Below are 19,738 nucleotides of genomic sequence, written 5' to 3'. Positions count from 1 at the left end.
GAAGACACTGGAAATAACGCACAGACAATCTGCACGCGCAGGTTTTAAAACACACACCACACACACACACACACACACATAGACAGACACACTCCCTGGCATCGCATTATAAAGAAGTGCAGCTGTGTTTTTCTGGAGTGACTGAGCTCCATTCAGTGCCTCTGGGATGAGCCGGAGTGGTGTTTGTGATTCAGACCCCACTGGTGTTTAATAATGTGGCTGAATGCCATCAAATCCTCACAGCAATGTAACGAGATCTGTTTCAAAGCCTTGTCCAGAGGAGTAAGTGTCATTACCTCAGTACAAGGCCAACAAAGTGCCTGGTGACACCCTTAACTCCACAAGACCAGATGAGTAAACAGGTGTCTGCAAACTTTTGGCACGTGTAGCATGTGTCTTCAATGTGAGAAAAATAGAATTAACACACCCAGTTACACACACACACACACAGTTCCCCAGCCAGCACACCATATAGTGGCCCCTGTGGACCCATAGGTTTTCTTAATGCAGTGAGAAGTTGTGTTTTCCAGGGAGCTGCTTGTAATGGCCCTGGGGTTATTATTACCATCCTGGTGCCATCACTGATCAAAGAGCACATCCATATGCAGGGCCAGCACTGACCCTGTGGATAACACTTGGTGGTACGCAGCTCGGGGGTCCTTTGGGCCCTACATGGGTCTTTAAGCTGGGTTATTAACTACACACATTTTTATATTAATGCATAAATTCGTTCCTTCCCTGTACCTCCATTTATACAGATGTATGGCTAAGTCTAACTGCTGTACACTTGCTGTACTTCCCTTAATATAGAGGTAAGCCACGTGGGTTGGTCACACATCACATTCTGTACTGGCTGTGTGTGTCTCAGTGTGGATGTAAAGCTTGAATGATTGGATACAGATCTGTTTATCTGGATGTATGATGTAGTTCATATTTGGTTCCATATTCCTTTGTTATTTCATATATACTGTCATTTTCTACGCATTCCCTTCAGGGACCACAGTTCTGGAGGGTGTTCCACAAATCGGCCTAATGCTAGTTGTCCTCCTGTTTCTCAACTTGAGCCCAAAGTTGATGCCTAGTACGAAGGTCCTTTAACTCTGACTTTGGGCTTAAGTTATCTGGCTAAACTGAGGGCTCCTGTTTTGTGAAACTCATTGTAATGCAGTTTATTAGTTTTTAGAGGGGAAACAATAAATGAGGGTCAAAAAAAATAAAAGACAAATTGTACTGTGTTAAATGTCACGGCACATTTGGGACCGGTCTGGTCCCAGCTCGCCTCCCGTCCTGCACTAACGTCCCCTTTTCTCGGACAGAGCCCAGGGCACACACTTTACCGGTGGTCGCCAATGAGCCGTGACCCGGACTGTGTTTGTGAAGCTGTTTCTCGAAGCGCTCCTTTTAGATCTTTTCTTGTCCGGTCTATAAATAATTCAGACTATTTATAGCCGCCCCAAGGCCGTGAGCGCGCGGCTACTGTTTACCTTTCGGCTCCGTTTCGGACGCAGCTGTTTCTGACCACAAGGTGGAGAACTGGAGGCGTTTGTTTTGTTTTATTTTCCCACCCGTTTTCCGACAGAGCCCCCGCCCTTCAGCCCGGCGATTGGCTGTGGATCACACTCCTCAACCACTCAAAACGCTGGAGCACGTTTAAAGTTTAATTTTATAATATTATTATTATTATTGTTTATTGATTTTGTGGACGAATAGAAACTTTTATTTCAAATAATAACACACATGTATAGATATATATTTATATAAACAAAACCTGTAATTAGTTCAGAGTTTTAGTTTCAGTGAAAAATATATTACATTTAAAATGTATAGGATCATAAAATAATTAAAAATATAAGATACGATAAAATTGAAGGCTTAATATTACTCGAAAACAACTATAATAAATAACTATAATAAACGAACTAAAAACAAACAAATTATAACAAAAATATTATATATACATTTTTGAATGTGTTTATTATCATTTTTTATATATTTGTTTTATGCCCGTGTTGTCTTTATAATGCGTTTTTGTATGAATATTATTATTGCTTATTATTTTTATCCAACCATGGTGATCTTTAATTTTATTTATTCATTTCGCTATGATTGGCTGTTTTCCCGCGTCCTGTGCTGTGATTAGCCAATCCTTCATATTCACCTGTTTGTCTGAAAACGGGTGGACAACACCGTAGACTTTCCCGCCCTTTCATTTTAAATGGCGACTGAAGTGTAAACAAAGGACGACCAGAGTTAATGTCAGGTAAAATGTGTGCAGCCCAGTGAACATGCACGGTTCTCAATGCTGTAAGCAAGTTATAAGAATGTAAGTTGTAGACTAGTGTAAACAGAACTTTACTGTTGGTCATAAACGAACATAACACCCTCTTAAGCCTTTCACGACAACTGATATAAACCTATGAACATCTCTAAAGGCGCATTCCAACACATGTAAACTGTAACATAACCCTGAGCATGAAACTGGATAAAGCAGTTTGTAAATGGAAACTTTGTTGGCATGAGCTTTTAAGATATTTACAGGATGACATGCAGTGATAATCTTTTTATTAGGGCTTAATCTTATTTGGGGGAGTAAGGGTCATATTTTATGCACAATTTTTAACTTACTACAGGAAAATATGTTAACATCATTGTCAACCCTTATATATCTCATATTTATAATGCTTTCAAACATTTCCACTGGAGTATTTATGTCTACTGTAGAGTCCAAAGTTTTGAGGATCCCCATCAACGAGTAGTGAATTCAGTAGATGATGTGAATTTTACATTTTTTTTAAATCAGAAATTTTGCATAATAAAAACCACACCTTGTCAAACCTTACAGACAACTCACTGGTCAACATCAGGTGTCCTGCCTTTGCTCTGGTTTATTGCGTTCCATATGTCACTTAAATAAGACAGGAATCAGAAGACATTTATTTCAATTATAAACAATGTACAGGAAACCATCGAACCCTGCAATGAATAAAACAAGCACACTTTTTTGCATGTTTATACTGTTGTGTCCAGCTTGTCATGGTCACACACATGGCAGACCTCGGTTGATATTTGTTCAACTCTTTTTTGCAAAATAAAAATGTAATACTTGTAGCTTTACACACTTTAAAATATGGATCTTGATTAGCGACAGTAGTTGTATTTAGAACCATGAGTTTTATACAGGCACTTTTACATGCAGAAATGTTTCTTCAGATTCAAGGCAATGTGTTTTAAATAGTACTACATGAATTCTTGTTCGAAATTAAATCTATATAGCACAATAATGGGTTCTTCGGATGTTTCAGTGTCTAACGTTTAACAACAGAAGAAGCTGTTTAAATGCTATAATAGAATCATTTTCAAACTGGTTCTCTTTTGAGCCATTTGCAACAGAAATAAGATTTAACAATGTAAATAACAACTTAGCATGCTAATGCTTCTGTATAAAACTCCAGGTTCTAAATAGAACTAGGGATTGTACTTTAGAACCCTTGATAGAGCATCTTTATCTAGGATTGCTTTAAGTAATGTAGATGAAATGAATTTACCACACAATTCTGAGCATTTAAAAGTGCCACTACAGTATGTACAGGAGTGAGACAGTCTATACTACTGTGCCCTAAAGATACATTACTGTTCTATAATTTACTGTCTTAAATAACAGGTTAATGTACATTTTCAACTCCAGTATCTACTCCTCAGATGCCATCAGAGGAATTGTGTGTTGAGGTTCGTGTATGGGACAATCAGTATGTTTCTTTAATTCATGTTCCTCTGCGCTGATTTCTGGCAGCGGGACTTTAACGGTCTGGTGAAACAGGGCATAGTTCACTCTGTAGTGTCTCCGGGTAATTTTCAGCATCTCCTGAAAGTGCTGTCCCCACAGGATTTCGTTGGGGGTGTAAGAGGTGCGTGTTTGGTGGAGAATCCCAGTGCAGTCGTCTGTGTAAGTGAAAGACACCACTAGCTCAAAGCTGTCTCTTCTCAGTTCTTGCAGGCTTACCTTATACAGGGGGCTGCTGGGGCTGATTTTATGGATGATGGTGGCTGGTGTGGCCAGAATGAGGTGGTTATTTTGGATTTCCAGGTCTTGGTAGGATATGTCAACTTTTCCGGACATGTGAGCTGTCTGCCGGATCAGCTGAGCGTGTGCGGTCCCCTCCACCATGTGATTTCGCCGGAAGTCGCCCACTCTCCACGACAGGCATAGATTTCCATTGCGCAGGTTAATGACCGCAGTGCTGCTGAATCCCACCGTCTGTGCTCTCTTCCTAGCTGAGGCCATCTTGGCTACAACGATCCCGATTATGAAAGTGTCAATGAAGACGCTTAGAACATCCTGGATGGTCACAATGACGATGGCCAGCATGCAGTTCTCGGACATGCCTCTTGCACCGTAGCCAATTGTTGTTTGAGTTTCTAGAGAGAAGAGGAACGCTGCCGTGAAGCTTCTCACCTCATAGATGCATGGCTCCTTCATTGGATCCTTTAAGTCGCCGTGAGCCAGCGCAATAATATAAAACAGGATCCCGAAAAACAGCCAGGACAAGATGTAGGAGAGGGCGAAAGTCAGAAACATGACCCTCCAGCGGATCTCCACCAGGGTGGTGAAGATGTCAGTCACATACATCACCCATTCCCCAGGAACATGCCGGAAGATCATGTTGCAGCTGCCGTCTTTGCTCACGTAACGTCTTTTCTTGGGACAGCAGCCGTTATCGGTGCAGTCGCTGAGGTGGTTTTGGCAGTGATGGATGTTGGAATATTGTGCCATGCTCGAATTCATACTGCTGTCTTGAAATCTGGAAACAAAAACAGAATCAAGGCCTTGGGATTGATGGAGTAGCAAGATGTATTTCTACAAGGTTACAATCCATGACTGATTCTGCACCTGGAAATCTTCTGGCCCATAGTCCTCAGCCCAACTCTACACACCTGCTTTTAATATTCAGGTGATCTTGAAGACCTTGATATGTCAGGTTTTTGCAAACAGACTAGATACCTTTGGTTAAACAGTTTTCCAGAAACAATCATTGATCAGGTTTTCTACCTGATTACAGAAAAGTCATGAGCAGTGTCTCTCAAAGAGAATTACATTAGCAGAGTGTGTTGGCTTTGACAATATCTACCCATTCAGGGGAAGGTAAATTAATCCTAGATAATCTTGTATAAGTTCAAGTTTTTAAAAAAAATGCTATCATTTTTTGCTGCACACTATTACATTTAGTTAATTTGTCAAATTGCTTCTAGAGCCACTGACTCCTAAAAAAACAACAAAAAAAACAAGGTGCCATTATAGCTTTTTAAAGTGCCAAATAATACTATGCATAATAAAAGGTCGTAATGCAATCGCATGCCTTTTCATGACTTCGACTCTTGCCATGTTTTTTCACAGTCTCTTTTTATAGATGATTTGTTCCTGTTGCAGAGTCTGTTTTTCAAGCAATAGCTTGCTTGCTTTTGAGTAGAGTTCGCCGTATATGGTCTGCTTTACGTTACTGTACCTGCACCACGCAAATTCAAGAAGGCACTGAAGTCAAGAAGTTTTGAAACATCTCTCTGTGGTTGTACTTTCACTTGACATGGATAGCTACTCCTCTGGTCCAAATGGAGTCAGGCTGCAGTTAGCTTAGCTAATGCTAAAGGGTTGTCACGTTTTGGTCAAAATCTTATAAGCACGCAGGAATGTTTTGATAGCCGGTCACATGCGTGTGATTGTATGCCTCGTGTCAGGCTATATACTTTACATTGCAATGTAAAAAAAATGTACATAATAAGTAAAAGTTGCCACCTGTCACCACTGGCGACTTAATTAATTATTTTACCAACAAATTAATATTTGTGGTTACAATTGTGACCATTTTAGTCGCAGTCTGGAGCCCTGTTTGCAGATATTTTGAGTCAGGGGTTGAGAGTGGTGTTCTATGTATCTAGAGATATTTGGTTTTATAACACACATTTGAAGCTGTGGAGTGGCTGGGTGGTGCTACAGGTAGGTTTACTGCAACATAGCTGTAGTGCCATGGGCCTGTGAGTCCAAACCTGGCCTGGGGTTACTGTTGTGAGGAGTGTGGTTTGTTCTCCCTGTGTCTGTATGGGTTTCCTCCAGGTGCTTCTGCTTCCATCCACAATCTAACAACACACATTGGTAGGTGGATTGTATGAGTGACTGGGTGAGTGTATGATGTTCTGTGATGGACTGGTGCTCTGTCCACAGCTGCCCTTATCAGGATGAAGCTGTTACAGAATATGAATGAATGAATTTGAATCATATTAATGGATACATTTGTTGATTCCTTGCTGTAATACTTCACTAGCTCCATGACCTTTACAATGTACTTTCTCTTTTTAACAATGTGCTCTAACCACTGTTATTTTAATGAACTAGACCTGCCTAAATATGGCAGCAGTAAGCTGTTTAGTAAACAGAGGCATATTTTGTGTGTTGGTCATCAGTGTTGCGGAGCCCGAGCTGCTTGGGTGGAGGTGGAAGAAGGTTGTGGTCAAAGAGGCTGGTCATTCCAGGGTAGAGATTTAACAGCAGGGAGACTGGAAACAGGCTCTTACAGGGGCTTCCCCTGATATCATACAGGTATTAAATCTTGCCACTTCTGTATTTAAATGGTTATAGAAAATGGTGGAAATGCTCAGTGATTAAATAATGTGATTCATAAAATCACTGCATCCCCCACAATCCCCCACACATCTTTATATTTTTCCAGGTTTTTAACACCATCCGAACACAACTGCTGCTATCTACACTGTGTGAATGCGTAACTATTAATAAATATCTTTTGCCCTCTCCTCTAAAGTTGTGTTGTTGTGGTCATCCATGAAATATGGCTTTATGAGTTTTGAGTGAGAATCAGAGTAACATCGTCTTTGATTCACTTCAGAGTTGTAGTTCCCACTCTGTTTTGTAGTAGCCATGATCTGCCCAGATTCTGTTTCTCCAACACGGCCACACTCTGATTCAGTTCACTATAAAAGCTTTGTAATCACCGCAAGCAATGAATCAATGTTCCTCAAACAAGCTAGATTATATCCTAGACCAGGGAAAATCCTAACCCGTGGGCTCTACAAGAATGGGATTGGGAAACATGACATAGCTTGCTGAACATAGCCTGCTGAAGCTCTGGGAGAGTGGTTACGTAGGAGCATGACTCCACTGTTGTATACTAATGAACTAAACCATTATTAAAAAATTAGATCTGGAATGACATCCAACCCACAAACTGTGACATAAGGCCACCCAGTCTGTGTTTTGTGGGCTGCCTAAGTCAGAAAACATGAATAAAACCACTTCAGATTGTGCTCCACTCTCAAAGGTTAAATGGGTGGATTTTGGATTAGCAACAGAGGGGGAAGAGAACTGAGCTAAAACCGACAAAAAACAAGAGCTGTGTGCCTCGCCTGAAGCTGCTGCTTACTTGGGTGTGAGCTGCTTGTGGCTCGCTATCATTTAAAGGAACAAATGCTGAAACTGGCTGGTCTGAATGGGGCTGTACAGACAGGGGAGAAAGCTGATGTGGGGTTTGATCCTTGTGGTATTTTTGGGCAAAGCATGCCACAGATGTTTCTGTAAGATCTGTGTTCCCTTGTAGAAAGATGGTAGAAAAGGAAAGATGGTAGATGGGAGGAAACCGGAGCACCCGGAGGAAACCCACACAGACACAGGGAGAACACACCACACTCCTCACAGCAAATCTTACATAGTGTTACTTTAATACAATCTCTACACTATTTGTGGGTTATTACATAATTATATGACCATATATAATAAACATGTAAGAGTTGCTCATCTTATATTTATTATGCTGCTGTCCAGACATGAGGGTCATATCCCTGAGGATATCTGATATATAACATGTAGGGTTAGGGTTCAGAATAGGGCTGTAATGTAGTACTGAAAAGACACAACTGCACTCACACAGGCACTGACCGGCTTCTGTGTTTGTAAACTCAGACCTTGGCTGTTTCTAAGCAGTGCTCTAGCAGTGTTGACACCAAGTCAGTGATTAAGCTTGTAGAGTAAACGAACATGTTTTATGTTCTAAAGTTATGGTGCATGATATAATTTATATCTACGTCTCTTATTGTAGCTGCAGCGTCAGTGTCTGTGCAATTACTTTGTAATGTGGACTTTCCCTGCCGGAACAGAAGGCCACGTTGTTTATGCTTCATTTCATGCATAGGCACACACACACACACACACACACACACAAATATCAACCCACCTCCACACACTCGTGCACAAACACATACACCAGTGAGAACCACAGAGTCACGTTTTCCAAAGGTTATGACAAGGCAACTCTGGGTTTGTTCAGGGTTTACACACAGAAGCACACACATACTTGCACATGTTCAGAGCCACACATTCAAACAGAAACAGATGCTAATCTTAATCGCTGCTAGGACAGATCCGTGTGAAGGTTCATCTCATAAAGCTGCCCGTGACCTAAAGAGTTCAGAGAAGCAGGTGATAACTTACACTACATGCATTAAAATACATTGTACACGTTAACCCACATTTATAAGGAACTGAGCACTCCTACTTACAGAGCTTTAATCAGAGCTGAAGCTTTGGTCCACACTTTAAAACCATCCTTTCTATCTCAGACCAACTTGACAGCACCAAGTTTTGAAAAAGAATCACAGTCTGACAAGATCTTACCCAAGACTGACTTGATCTGAGTCACATGACTTAAATTCAGGGTCAGTTCAGGGCGGCGGTGGATCCGGAGCCTACCCGGAATCACTGGGCGCAAGACGGGAACACACACTGGAGTGGGCGCCAGTCCTTTGAAGGGTGGGAGGAAACAGGAGCACCCAGAGGAAACCCATGCAGACACGGGGATAAAACACCAAAGACAGGCTCAAACCCACAACCTCAGGACCCTTGAGCTGTGTGACACTACCTTTTTAAAAAATATACTTAAAATAATAGGACAAAAGGTGTGTTCCAATCTGAAGGCTGCCTAGTCAGTCGTTGACTTCAAAGGCAGCTCCCTCATTCAGGACAGTCATCATATGTCATACGTCTAGTGCGCTGCGCTTGTGAGCTGTTTACTCAGAGCTGTCACTCAAGTTTAGCCATTTAGCTTACCTTCGTTTGTACCAGTGATTTAGACAGGATGAATCCCAAAGTGGCAGTAGCTGTTTTTCTCGCTTTAGCACTTCTGTGGGAGTTTGTGTGTGAAGAGAAGAGTAGAGGACTGCTTTAAAGACGTGTCTACCGTTATATCCAGTGACGTAAAACTACTCACATTTTTAAACGAACCGTACACCGTCTGCCAGAGCGCTGTCTGCCAGACAGCTGTTTAGACACTATAGCTGCAACACCTAATGCACCTCACTGGCCAGGTAGTGTCCTATGAGCCAGCTATGTTAAAATCTCTGCCTGGATTCTGGATCAATGGTATGAAGTTGAGCGATTGGTGGCCTCATGATTCTCTGAGGAAGGATGTGATCATCTTTGACCTCCTGAGACTGATGTATGCTGGGTATTAACAAAATTAAAGTGCAAAAATAGTAAGATCAACTTGTGCAACAGGCAGCTTTAAGAAATAATGGGTTCTAGTGAGAGCCACTGAGGCAACAGTCGCAGGAAAAACTCCCTCGGAAAAAGAGGAACAACCATAGAGAGCAACCATGACGAACAAAGAGTAGAACATAAACAAAGAGCAGCTTATAGTTGCTTTAAGAATATTCCGAACGGCTCAATTTTAGTTTCATTTAGCTTTAAGAAAAGTATCTATCAAACAGTGATTTCAAACATTATTAGTCCTTAAACGTCTAAAAAACGTCTCGTACTGTGTTTCTAAAACAACAAAAGGAACCTAGGCAAGCCTAGTTTAGCCGGACCGCCATTAGCCCTATAGCCACTGTTACAGAGGTGTTTCTGGCATTCCAAAAACAGGAAAAGCCCAAAATACATCCCCTTGTCATTGGAAGGTCTGGAGAAGCTTTGGTGCTTCACATCAATGTCTTTGTTTCCATGTGGTTTTTATTCTGTGATTGTGTTGTACAGAAAATATGGAGAGCAGGACTAATTAATGCAGACAGGAGGTAGGCGGTCTGGCAATAAAGAGAAAGAAATACAAACAAAGCATATTTTGAGACTAATGACAATAACAGTAAAATGTTCTCATGGTGCTCACCTCTATGTCTGACACTTATGTGAGATGCCAACTGAAATCTGGGCCTTCAGGTTCAGATAAATATTTCAAGCTCTAAATGCCAGTACTGTAAATGTTCTCCACTCACTTCAGTGTGTATTAGTGAAAAATGGGCAACGGTTGTTGCGAGCGCATTTACAGCTGGCCTTGACGCAGGACCCATCGCGTTGTTCAATGAATGAAACCAAGCCACAAGCCCAAAAAACACTACGCCCGCACAGATAAAGTTTTATTTCCATTTCCTCTCCCAAAGCAGTGCCTGTAAGTGACAGATAAATGAGCGGGCGAGCGAGCTGCTGGCCGCCACCGGAGCTCTGCGGCTGTGTTGAGATGCAGGCATGCTGCCTCTGAGTGTGTTGTTGTCAGTGGACCACATGGCCTCTCACTCACCCGGGCCCTGGCTCGCCCATTTTCCGCCTGCTTTTCCTACTCTTACCGTTAAAGGAAATAATTAAGCGGAATCGTCTGCTACGTATCAAAACGCGGACTGGCCGATCAGTGGAATTCTCCAGTCTGTCTTTTCTCTCTCTCTCTCTCTCTCTCTCTCTCTCTCTCTCTCTCTTACCCTCTGTCTCCTTCTCCATGGCAACGTCCTCTAATAAATGGACATGATTTGTGTGCTTTTTTTTTTCTTTCTTTCTTTTGGTTGACCATAAAAAGTTTGGATGCTTTGAAATGTAGACAAATGGAGCAGAGAGAAAGTGTGTGTTTGTGCGTGCATGCATGTGTGTGTGTGTGTGTGTGTGTTAGTGGCAGCGGTTTTTTGGGAAAGGGTTGATGGAGAGAATTCATTCCATAGTTTTTCCACAGTGGTTTTTGTCATAATTTTATTCACGTGTTTGTTCATATTCCTGTCTGTCATTTGCTCGGCTGGTACTCTTTGCTCACTTCCTAGCTCTATTTTAAGACGTCTATCTGGGAATATTTACTGTTTGTGATTCTCTTATTTTCCATACTTTCATTGTTTATTGTCAGTAAAGTCTGTCATAGCAGGTTGGTAGCCTGGAGATGCTAAATTCCTCACAACAAGACACTGCTAAAAAGGTGCTGCTAAGGGTTGTGTAGCTCGTTCTAAGCGTAGTCTGTGTTTGTGGCAGTTCTCATTTTGAGATTGTTGTAAGAATATGAGGGTGGCTCGGTGAGTTCCAGGGTTGTGGGTTCAGTCCCTGCCTCAGGTCACTGTGTGGAGTTTGGTGGCGTTCTCCCTGTGTGTGTGTGTGTGTGTGTGTGGTAGGTGTTGGTAGGTAGAATGGCTGTGTGAAACAGTCCACAGTGTGAGTGACTGGGTGAGTGTGTGATGTTCTGTGTGGACCAGTGCTCTATCTCGTGTGTGTTCCTGCCTTGCTCCCAGTGACTCTGAATAGTCTCTGGACTCAGCATGACCCTGGACTCAGGACGATGTGGTTACAAAAGATGAATGAATATAAGAATATAATAATCTCCAATGTTTTCACTGACTCTGACTGATTCTGAGGCAGTTGTTCCAATATTTCTTAGGTCATCCAAGTCATATTTTTGTTTACTGGTGATACTAGTGTATCTTAATTATTGAAAGTATAGTGCCACAACAAGTGTTGAATCTCATTGATCTCATTGATTTTCTGTATCTTTTCCCAGATATGACCAGAGAACTGAGCTCCCCTGTTTAACACTATGCTGTGCAAATGTCAGAGACCCCCTGTAATGTACATATTTGGCCACTAAATACTAGCAAGGCCATTAAGCTGTTCATTTTAAAGTGCTGTTTCCTCCTGCCACACATTTATTTTTCCCTTTTTGATCCTGGAGTCTGAAAGCATAATTCCCAGTGGAAAATGAATAATCAATAATTGTTATTCACAGCATTAATCAAGTTGCAGATAAAGGTGTCAACATATGTGAGCACATTGTGAGAGTTTACTGAAATGTCTTTTCCATCAGTGCATCAGTGCTCCTCCAGAGAAATATATGAGCAGTACAAGCCTCAAGCTTTTCCTTCTGACGATGATGTTGTCCAGGGACTAGAGACACAAATGATATCTCCTTGTTTTCTCTTAGCTGTTGGAGGCTTGAGCGGTCTTCTGCTGGCTGTGTGAAGTGTCTGAGATCTGGGTGGAGTGTTGAGCGCTGTCCCTTGGCCAGTGGAGGAAGCTCTGGTGCACTCCAGACACCCGGGTGAGAGAGAGGGCGAGAAAAGAAAAGATGGAAACTGGAAGCATCTCAACGTGCAATCCACAGGCAAGAGACAGATCCGTCACAGCCAAACCGCTACTAGCGTCCTCAGCGTTAAGCGCTAACCCCACCCTGCTGGGCTTCAGGCTCCACTTGCTGAAGGTCTGAACTGTGTGAACCGAGCGTGTGGTTAGATTAAGAGTGCTGATTTAGGAGCAGCTCTTGCCTTTAATATCCTCATGATTAGGAAGATGGGGATCTCACTTCTTGATAAATACAAACCCGGGCTTCTTTTCCTGGACACAGGCATGGCTGTGGTTGCCAGATTGTGCAGCATATGCTCATAAGAGTGAAAGGGAAAATGTTATCCTGTTATCTTCCCACCGCATACCACTAAAAGTAATGCGCCCTGGGTGACAGGTTTCCAAAATATTCAAGCGAGGTCATAAAAATGGATCTTGTCCTGTTCTGATGCTGCTTTGTTTCTGCAGCTTCCACAATAATCTGATCAAGTGCTTCACATTTTGGCCCAGAGGCCTTTTAGTGATGGGAACTCACATGATTTAAACATAAAATGAAAGTGATTCAGGTTGTAGAAAGAACATGAAATGAAACAGAAAGCTCTAGAGCACTGGCAAAAGAGCCTAATGTCACCACTCTCTGTTTCTAGCATCAGCTAGACTGGTATATAAAAGTTCTCTGGAGTCTTCAGTAGGTTTTGAATGAGTTTCCCAGAGGAGCAAAGTCTGCACATGTTGTAAAGAGGGACAACCTACGTATTCCCAACAGAACTCATTTTCAAGGTCAGTGTAAGTTGGTTGTAAATCAGTTTTATTATTTGGGGTCAAGGTCATTATGTATTTTCTTGTCTGTGAGGAGTGTGGTGTGTTCTCCCTGTGTCTGCGTGGGTTTCCTCCGGGTGACTGTCTGTGAGGAGTGTGGTGTGTTCTCTCTGTGTCTGCGTGGGTTTCCTCCGGGTGACTGTCTGTGAGGAGTGTGGTGTGTTCTCTCTGTGTCTGTGTGGGTTTCCTCCGGGTGCTCCGGTTTCCTCCCACAGTCCAAAAACACACGTTGGTAGGTGGATTGGTGACTCAAACGTGTCCGTAGGTGTGAGTGAATGTGTGTGTGTGTGAGTGTGTGTTGCCCTGTGAAGGACTGGCGCCCCCTCTAGGGTGTATTCCCACCTTGTGCTCAAAGATTCCAGGTTGGCTCTGGACCCACCGCGACCCTGAACTGGATAAGTGCTTACAGATATTGAATGAATGTCTGATTTAAAGGAGACCCAGTTCAAACATATAACAGCGGTGCTACTCCTCTCCCCGCTTTGCAGGTGTCTAACTGCCCTCATCGCCCTGAAGCCTGTCACAGGCATATTCACTTAAATCGAAACCAGTGCAGCCTAATGAAGCTGCACATCTCTCCACATACAAAGCCTTCCTTGTGTCCAGCAAGAAGAGTTAATGCAGTTTACAACAGGCCCTTCATGCGGTCTAATCAGAGCCGACACTCTGGTAATTCCTCGCTCTAAAGTGCGTTAAGTCTTAACACGGTTAAAGCTGTAAGTCTCATGGGCTCATCAAAGTCTTCTTGGTTTATTTCAAGACCCAAATTTCCCTCCATTTCATGCACATTGTCCACTGGGACACAACGAGGCTTAAATCAATTTGTACATTATTTTCAAACGCTGCTAAATCATGTTAGACAAAACTAGGAGAGTGTTATATGTGAGCCCCAGCATCTCTGAAATGAAGAATGCTGGCACTTACAGTGAGTCACACTGGGCGTTCAATCCAAACCCCTTCTGGTTTTACTTGGCTCCTCTCGAGTTGATGGAAGCCCAAGAAATGCAGGAAGGCCAACGGTTACAATATCACAAGCAATGGTCACGAAAAAATTAAAAAGTAATAAAATAACACCAAGTCCTAATGATAACTTCTGCATGCTTTGAATACACACAGTTTGAGCCTGAGTTTACTCAGATCAGCAAAGATACTGAGTAGAAACCTGCTTCTGCATAGACCACACTTCACATAACACAAGAGGGCACAGTTTATACTTAAACTCCCTGCTGTGCGTGTTACATCTGCTCAGACTTTCACTGTAAATAACACACATTACTGCAGGGACGTGTGCAGCATTACTGACCTTAATTCAGCTGGACACACTGCCGAAGAACAACATTCAGATTTACATTAAAGGTGGCATATTATGAAAAATATAATCACTTGTTCACTGCGTGAGCACATTATTGTGTGTCCCACAAGCGAATAAGAGCCCACAAACCCACGCACTGAGACACAGGACCACCCAGTCTGTTTTCTTGTGGGCTGTGTCTGAAAACATTAACACAGGTCGAGGGCTGTGATTGGACAGACTCAAACGAGGAGGTGGGACAATTCTAAAGTCATTGCACTCTAAATTAGTCGTTCTGATTGTGTGCTACATTTTGAAATAGAGTGCAATGACTTTAGAATTGTCCCACCTCCTCGTTTGAGTCTGTCCAATCACAGCCCTCGACCTGTGTTAATGTGAGACAACGTTAAATGGAGCAAAACGGGCACAACGAGCGTGTAGAAATATGAGAAAAACAGCTACAAACCAGAGCTCCTGCACCTCGCTCCTCACTGCTGTGCGCTCGGGGTCGGGGTGAACAGCGAGCGGCTCATTATCATTTAAAGGAACAGGCGCTGAACCTTTTAGACAGAGGAGAACCCTGCTGTGGTTTTGTTAAGAACCCACAAATGTGGTGCCTTCTGGAAAATGTGGAGAATAAGAACCACCTACCACTGGTCTACTAACAATTTTTTTCCAATTTTTCCAAAGGTCAAAGTTCGAAGATTAACTTCCATGCAAATACACACAGGCCTAGTTTCGTCAGTTGAAATTTTACCAGCACAAAACCTATGTTTAATGGCTTTGATGTTTTTTTTTTATATGAAAGTACATTACCATCAGGAGAATGAAGTATATCTTTTTGCATTCCTTCTCTGATTCAGTTATTCATTGTGAAACACTGGGCCAAAATAATGACTTATTTCTCTACAAACAGGAAGTTGAGTAAATTATGACATGTTGTGGTGAACAGCACCTGTTGACTACACACAGGACAACAGGGATCACAGCTCAAACTGTTTGATTGCATTTATTGCACCTATTAAGTAAGTAGTAACAGTAACCTTTAATGACGGAATAGAGTTTTGAGTGAGGCGAAGGTTATTAAACTGTTCGCATGATTTAAATTTGTTCATTCATTCATTTTTCTGTAACCACTTCATCCTGGTCATTGTCACAGTAGGTCCTGAGCCTAATCAGAAACAATCTAATCAGTCTATACAGGGCACCAATCCATCACAGGACATCACATACTCACACAGTCACTCACACACACACACACACACCTGGGGACACTTTAACCCACTCTCTCACACACACCTGGGGACAATTTCAAACACTCCTAGTCACTCATGCACTCAGACCTGTGGATACTGTCATAAACTCACCCCGTCTCTCTCTCTCTCTCTCTCACACACACACACACACACACACACACACACACACACACACACCTGTGGACAATTTCACACGCTCAGAGATTTACTCACAGAATTCCAGCTTTATAAAAGCTAATTTACATCTAGTTTATATAATTAAGCCTGAATTTTCCAAATGAAACAAATATCCAATCAAGTAAACATTCCCTCCTGAAAGCATTTAAATTCCTCTCACCCACACGACACTGGATACATACGGTCTGAAGTGTGTTAGCCCAAAACAGCAACTGTGTAATGTCGCGTATCAGAACAGTGTGTGTTTTGTCAAGCTAGAACTCAGTGTGTACAAAACAGCTCATTAGAGCCACTATCAGGAGCGAGTGTCTCATGTGGACACGATGGAAGATTGTAAGCAGTGGAAAACACAACCACACGCAGCCTTTCTTCCCGACTTTCTGTTTTGTCTTTCCCTTGATCTCTTTCTGAATCTCAAATTTATTTCCTCCGTGCACATTGTTGTGTAGGTATTGCATTTCAGGAAGACACCTTCTTCACTCCAACCACAGGACACACCCACTTCTTTCAGCGTACAGTAGTTTTCAGTTTCAGGGCCTGTGGATGTCTCTACGCCCCACTGCTAATGGGGGAACTGGACGGAGGCATGGCCTTTAGCTCCTGGTCATCCAGGTCATATGGCAGCACTCTGAGCTCCATGGCCAATGTCATGTTTCCTGTACTGCTCTAGGCCCTTACAAGACCATTACATGCCCACTTTAAGCAAGTAACATTCTTCCAGCCATTCAGGGTTCACTGGGACGAAACCATGCCGTGTGGAGATCAGGACATTTATTTCTTTTGTTTTGCCCCAGGTCCAGATTCCCCCGTTCTGACCTTCACTCTTTCTGTGCTCTGGAAGTCAAGTGTACATTATTTAGCTAAAGTTTCACCAACTCCATTAGAGGACCTATGAACTGGAACGTGAGGTCTGAGTTAGATCTTGCATAACACTGACTCAAAGGAATCTGTTAGGGACCGAATTGTGCGGAAGGTAAAGTGCATCTGACCGCTCGGCTATTGCTGCTGGCTAAAACTGCTGATGTCCATTAAGAATCATTCTACAATGTTTCTTGCAATTGTCTTTAAAATAAAAAAGAAAGAAAAATCATTTGCACGTTGGTTTTGTGATCTACAGCTCACCGACCCACAGACTGTAAAATGAACTGTCAATCCATTTCTGTGCGCTGTCTAAGTCAGAAAACACAGCCGTTCTGATTCTGCTCCACTCCTGACGTCAAGTGCAGAGACTTTAGAATTGCCCCGCCCCCTCGAATCCGCATTTATGTGAGATCGCCGAACAAGGTTGAATTCACCAAAACAGACTCAACGAGCGCGGAGAAATAAATGAGAACCGAGTAAAAGGTTCTGAGAAACAAAGTAACACACATTTCACTGTGTTCATTTATGGAAAAGGGGTAGAATATGTCCCCTTTAATGCCGGCTGTGAATAAGAAAATAGGAATAAACCTCATTGGCTCAGACACCTGTGCTCAAACTGTGTTTCTAGGAAATACAAAAATCTTATAAATGGCACCAGAAAGAATGTTTGAAATGTAAACAATGGCACATGACAGCCCCACCCCAGCTCTTACCGTAACAGTCCAGAACTTGGAGATGGTTTGTGGTATTCGTGAGTTGTGAGAGATTGTGAGGCATGTTTATGAAACAACAACATTCTACATCTCCTCTACCATGACGAGGAGGCATGTTCGGTTATGTAATTAAGCATAATGATGTTTTGAAAGGAACATTTTCTCTCCTTTCCTATAAGACAAATGTGATCTGCTTTCTTGATAATAACACAAGGATCAAACCCCACAGCAGGGTTCTCCCCCTGTGTAAACAGCCCTGATCATTACGGCCAGTTTCAGCGTCTGTTCCTTTAAATGATAATGAGCCGCTCGCTGTTCACCCCGACCCCGAGCGCACAGCAGTGAGGAGCGAGGAGCAGAAGCTCTGGTTTTTAGCCACTTTCACTTGGTTCTCTTTCCTTTCTCGTTTTGACTTGACTTATGGCTGTGAGGTGTTGCTTCACAGTGTGTGGATAGGTGGGCTCCAGATGCTCAAATTAATGTACACCGAGCAAGTATTTTTTTCAGAATATGTCCTCTTTAAGGGGTTACAAAGTGGACCATCTGTTGTGTGTTTTGTTTAGAGTTGACTATGATGTAGTTATCATTTTCCTTTTGTATTGTGAGTGTAATGCAGTCTTTGATCTTCACCAGTTTATTGAACACATTGGGTTTCGAAACTCTCATGTATTTATTACTTTTTTTTAAAGAATCTGATCTTGATCTGCTCTCTGTCAACGGTCTGTTCTGGGCAGATTGCACTTGTTGGGCCGTGTGATTCGGTTCCTGTGATCACATGCCTCAGATTACAATCTGTTCCTGTGTCATTCATGTTTGAGGGGCTCTTGCATAAAGCATCTCCTCCCTCAAATGGCTCAAGTGTCCCCCTCGCCCGGTTCCAGCCCTTCCTTCTGTCGGTCCCCCGGCCCACCCAGCGGGCTTTATCTCCACACACCCACACACCACATCTGATCCCTCCCTGAGTCCAACAGGAAAAGAGGGAACCGCAAGCGAACAGAATGGAGAAAGGGTGTCGGAAGCCTGAGCTAAGAGCCTTTACTGAATGCATGTTCCTAACCACACCTCACATTTTCTCACACTTTCTAATGCCGCACACCCACAATCCACAGCTTAATATGGCCACGACTATATTTGATGCTTGGGACGGTTTCAATGCTTGGCTGCCACTCGGTTCACGTCCTCGCAATCTCATTCTCATAAATGCTTCTGTTTCCATAGTCTGAAAAGCACTCTTACAGAGATGTGTCTGAGATCCTAATCATCTGAGAGGAGGAGAAGTGTCTTACCTGAGTCGTGTCCCTCTTCCCTGCTGAGTTTGTGCGGAGTGTGGACGTGAAAACAGGACGACACTTGAGCTTAGCTGGCAGCAGAGGCCGGATTGGGCAAGAGTGTGTGAGGGAGTACCAACCCACCTGTACCTTTACCTAGAAACACACTCGCATATTCCCAGAGGGTAAAAGTTGTGAGTGTGCATGAGGGTGGGTGTGTACTTTGTTTTAATCTCTTTACAGGAATAAATATGAAACCATGCTTTCACCTATTTACAAATATTATCAAGAGAATAGGAAAATTCTGGGATTCTGTACTAAACAAGAAAGACTTCCTTTCAGTCATAGACACCGAGACCCTGTACATATGGTTATGCAAATGTTTATGTAACAGAGCTAGCACTGCTGAGCTGGAGTTCAAATCTCTATGCACAGAAACCAGCACAAAAAAACAGACTGCGCATGTGACTGCATGCACCTGCACATTCATTTCTAGGATTATGCTTCACAGAACTACCAAGGCTACAAGAGCTGTAGCCACAAAACAATCTAAAAAGATTAAGTTACAGATGTGAAAACAGTAGGGATCACATTACACAGGGGTTAAAGGACGCTGACTTGGAGATCAGATTTCAGACTGCTCAACTGCATGTTACACTGCAGTGTAGTGGACAAGCACAAGTCTGAACTGAGGTTCATAACTGTATCTCCCTTTGTCAAGCAATGTGTATTAAATCACAAAATATTGCAGTGCAATGTTCCGCTAGCTGTGGTCTACTTTTGGTTGTAGGCGTGATAGGTTGCCACTTTTTTTTGTAGTCTTTGGTTTTCTCAGGGTTTTTGCTCAGATCAGGTAGACCATTGTCTTCTTCTTCTTGTATGTTGTGTGCATTTAAATAACATGACCTCAGTTCTTTAAAATCCCCAGTGTCTCTCTGGTTCTTTAAGTTTTAAACCTTCAAAAACCCTGAACCCTTTAATCACACAGGGCATAATATGGA

The 19,738-nt window shown here is 42.6% G+C and overlaps 1 protein-coding gene across 1 annotated transcript; it reads right to left on the bottom strand.

Annotated features, from left to right (window-relative positions):
- Positions 1-2,966: 2,966 nt before the first annotated feature.
- On the bottom strand, positions 2,967-18,769 carry kcnj16a (potassium inwardly rectifying channel subfamily J member 16a). Its single transcript, XM_066666302.1, has 2 exons — positions 18,756-18,769; positions 2,967-4,799 (listed from the first exon to the last, which is right to left on the bottom strand). Exon 2 carries the CDS (start codon positions 4,781-4,783, stop codon positions 3,689-3,691), a length of 1,095 nt encoding a protein of 364 aa, XP_066522399.1. The 5' UTR covers positions 4,784-4,799; positions 18,756-18,769; the 3' UTR covers positions 2,967-3,688.
- Positions 18,770-19,738: the final 969 nt, after the last annotated feature.

This window comes from Hoplias malabaricus, chromosome 3 (assembly GCF_029633855.1).
Source record: "Hoplias malabaricus isolate fHopMal1 chromosome 3, fHopMal1.hap1, whole genome shotgun sequence".
In the NCBI taxonomy this organism is placed as follows: domain Eukaryota; kingdom Metazoa; phylum Chordata; class Actinopteri; order Characiformes; family Erythrinidae; genus Hoplias; species Hoplias malabaricus.
The sequence above is the reverse complement of the archived record's forward strand: the minus strand, read 5'-3'. Positions and strand labels throughout refer to the sequence as shown.

Excerpts from the sequence above, each read along its gene's own strand:
- kcnj16a (XM_066666302.1), bottom strand. The coding sequence starts at position 4,783 with ATGAATTCGAGCATGGCACAATATTCCAACATCCATCACTGCCAAAAC.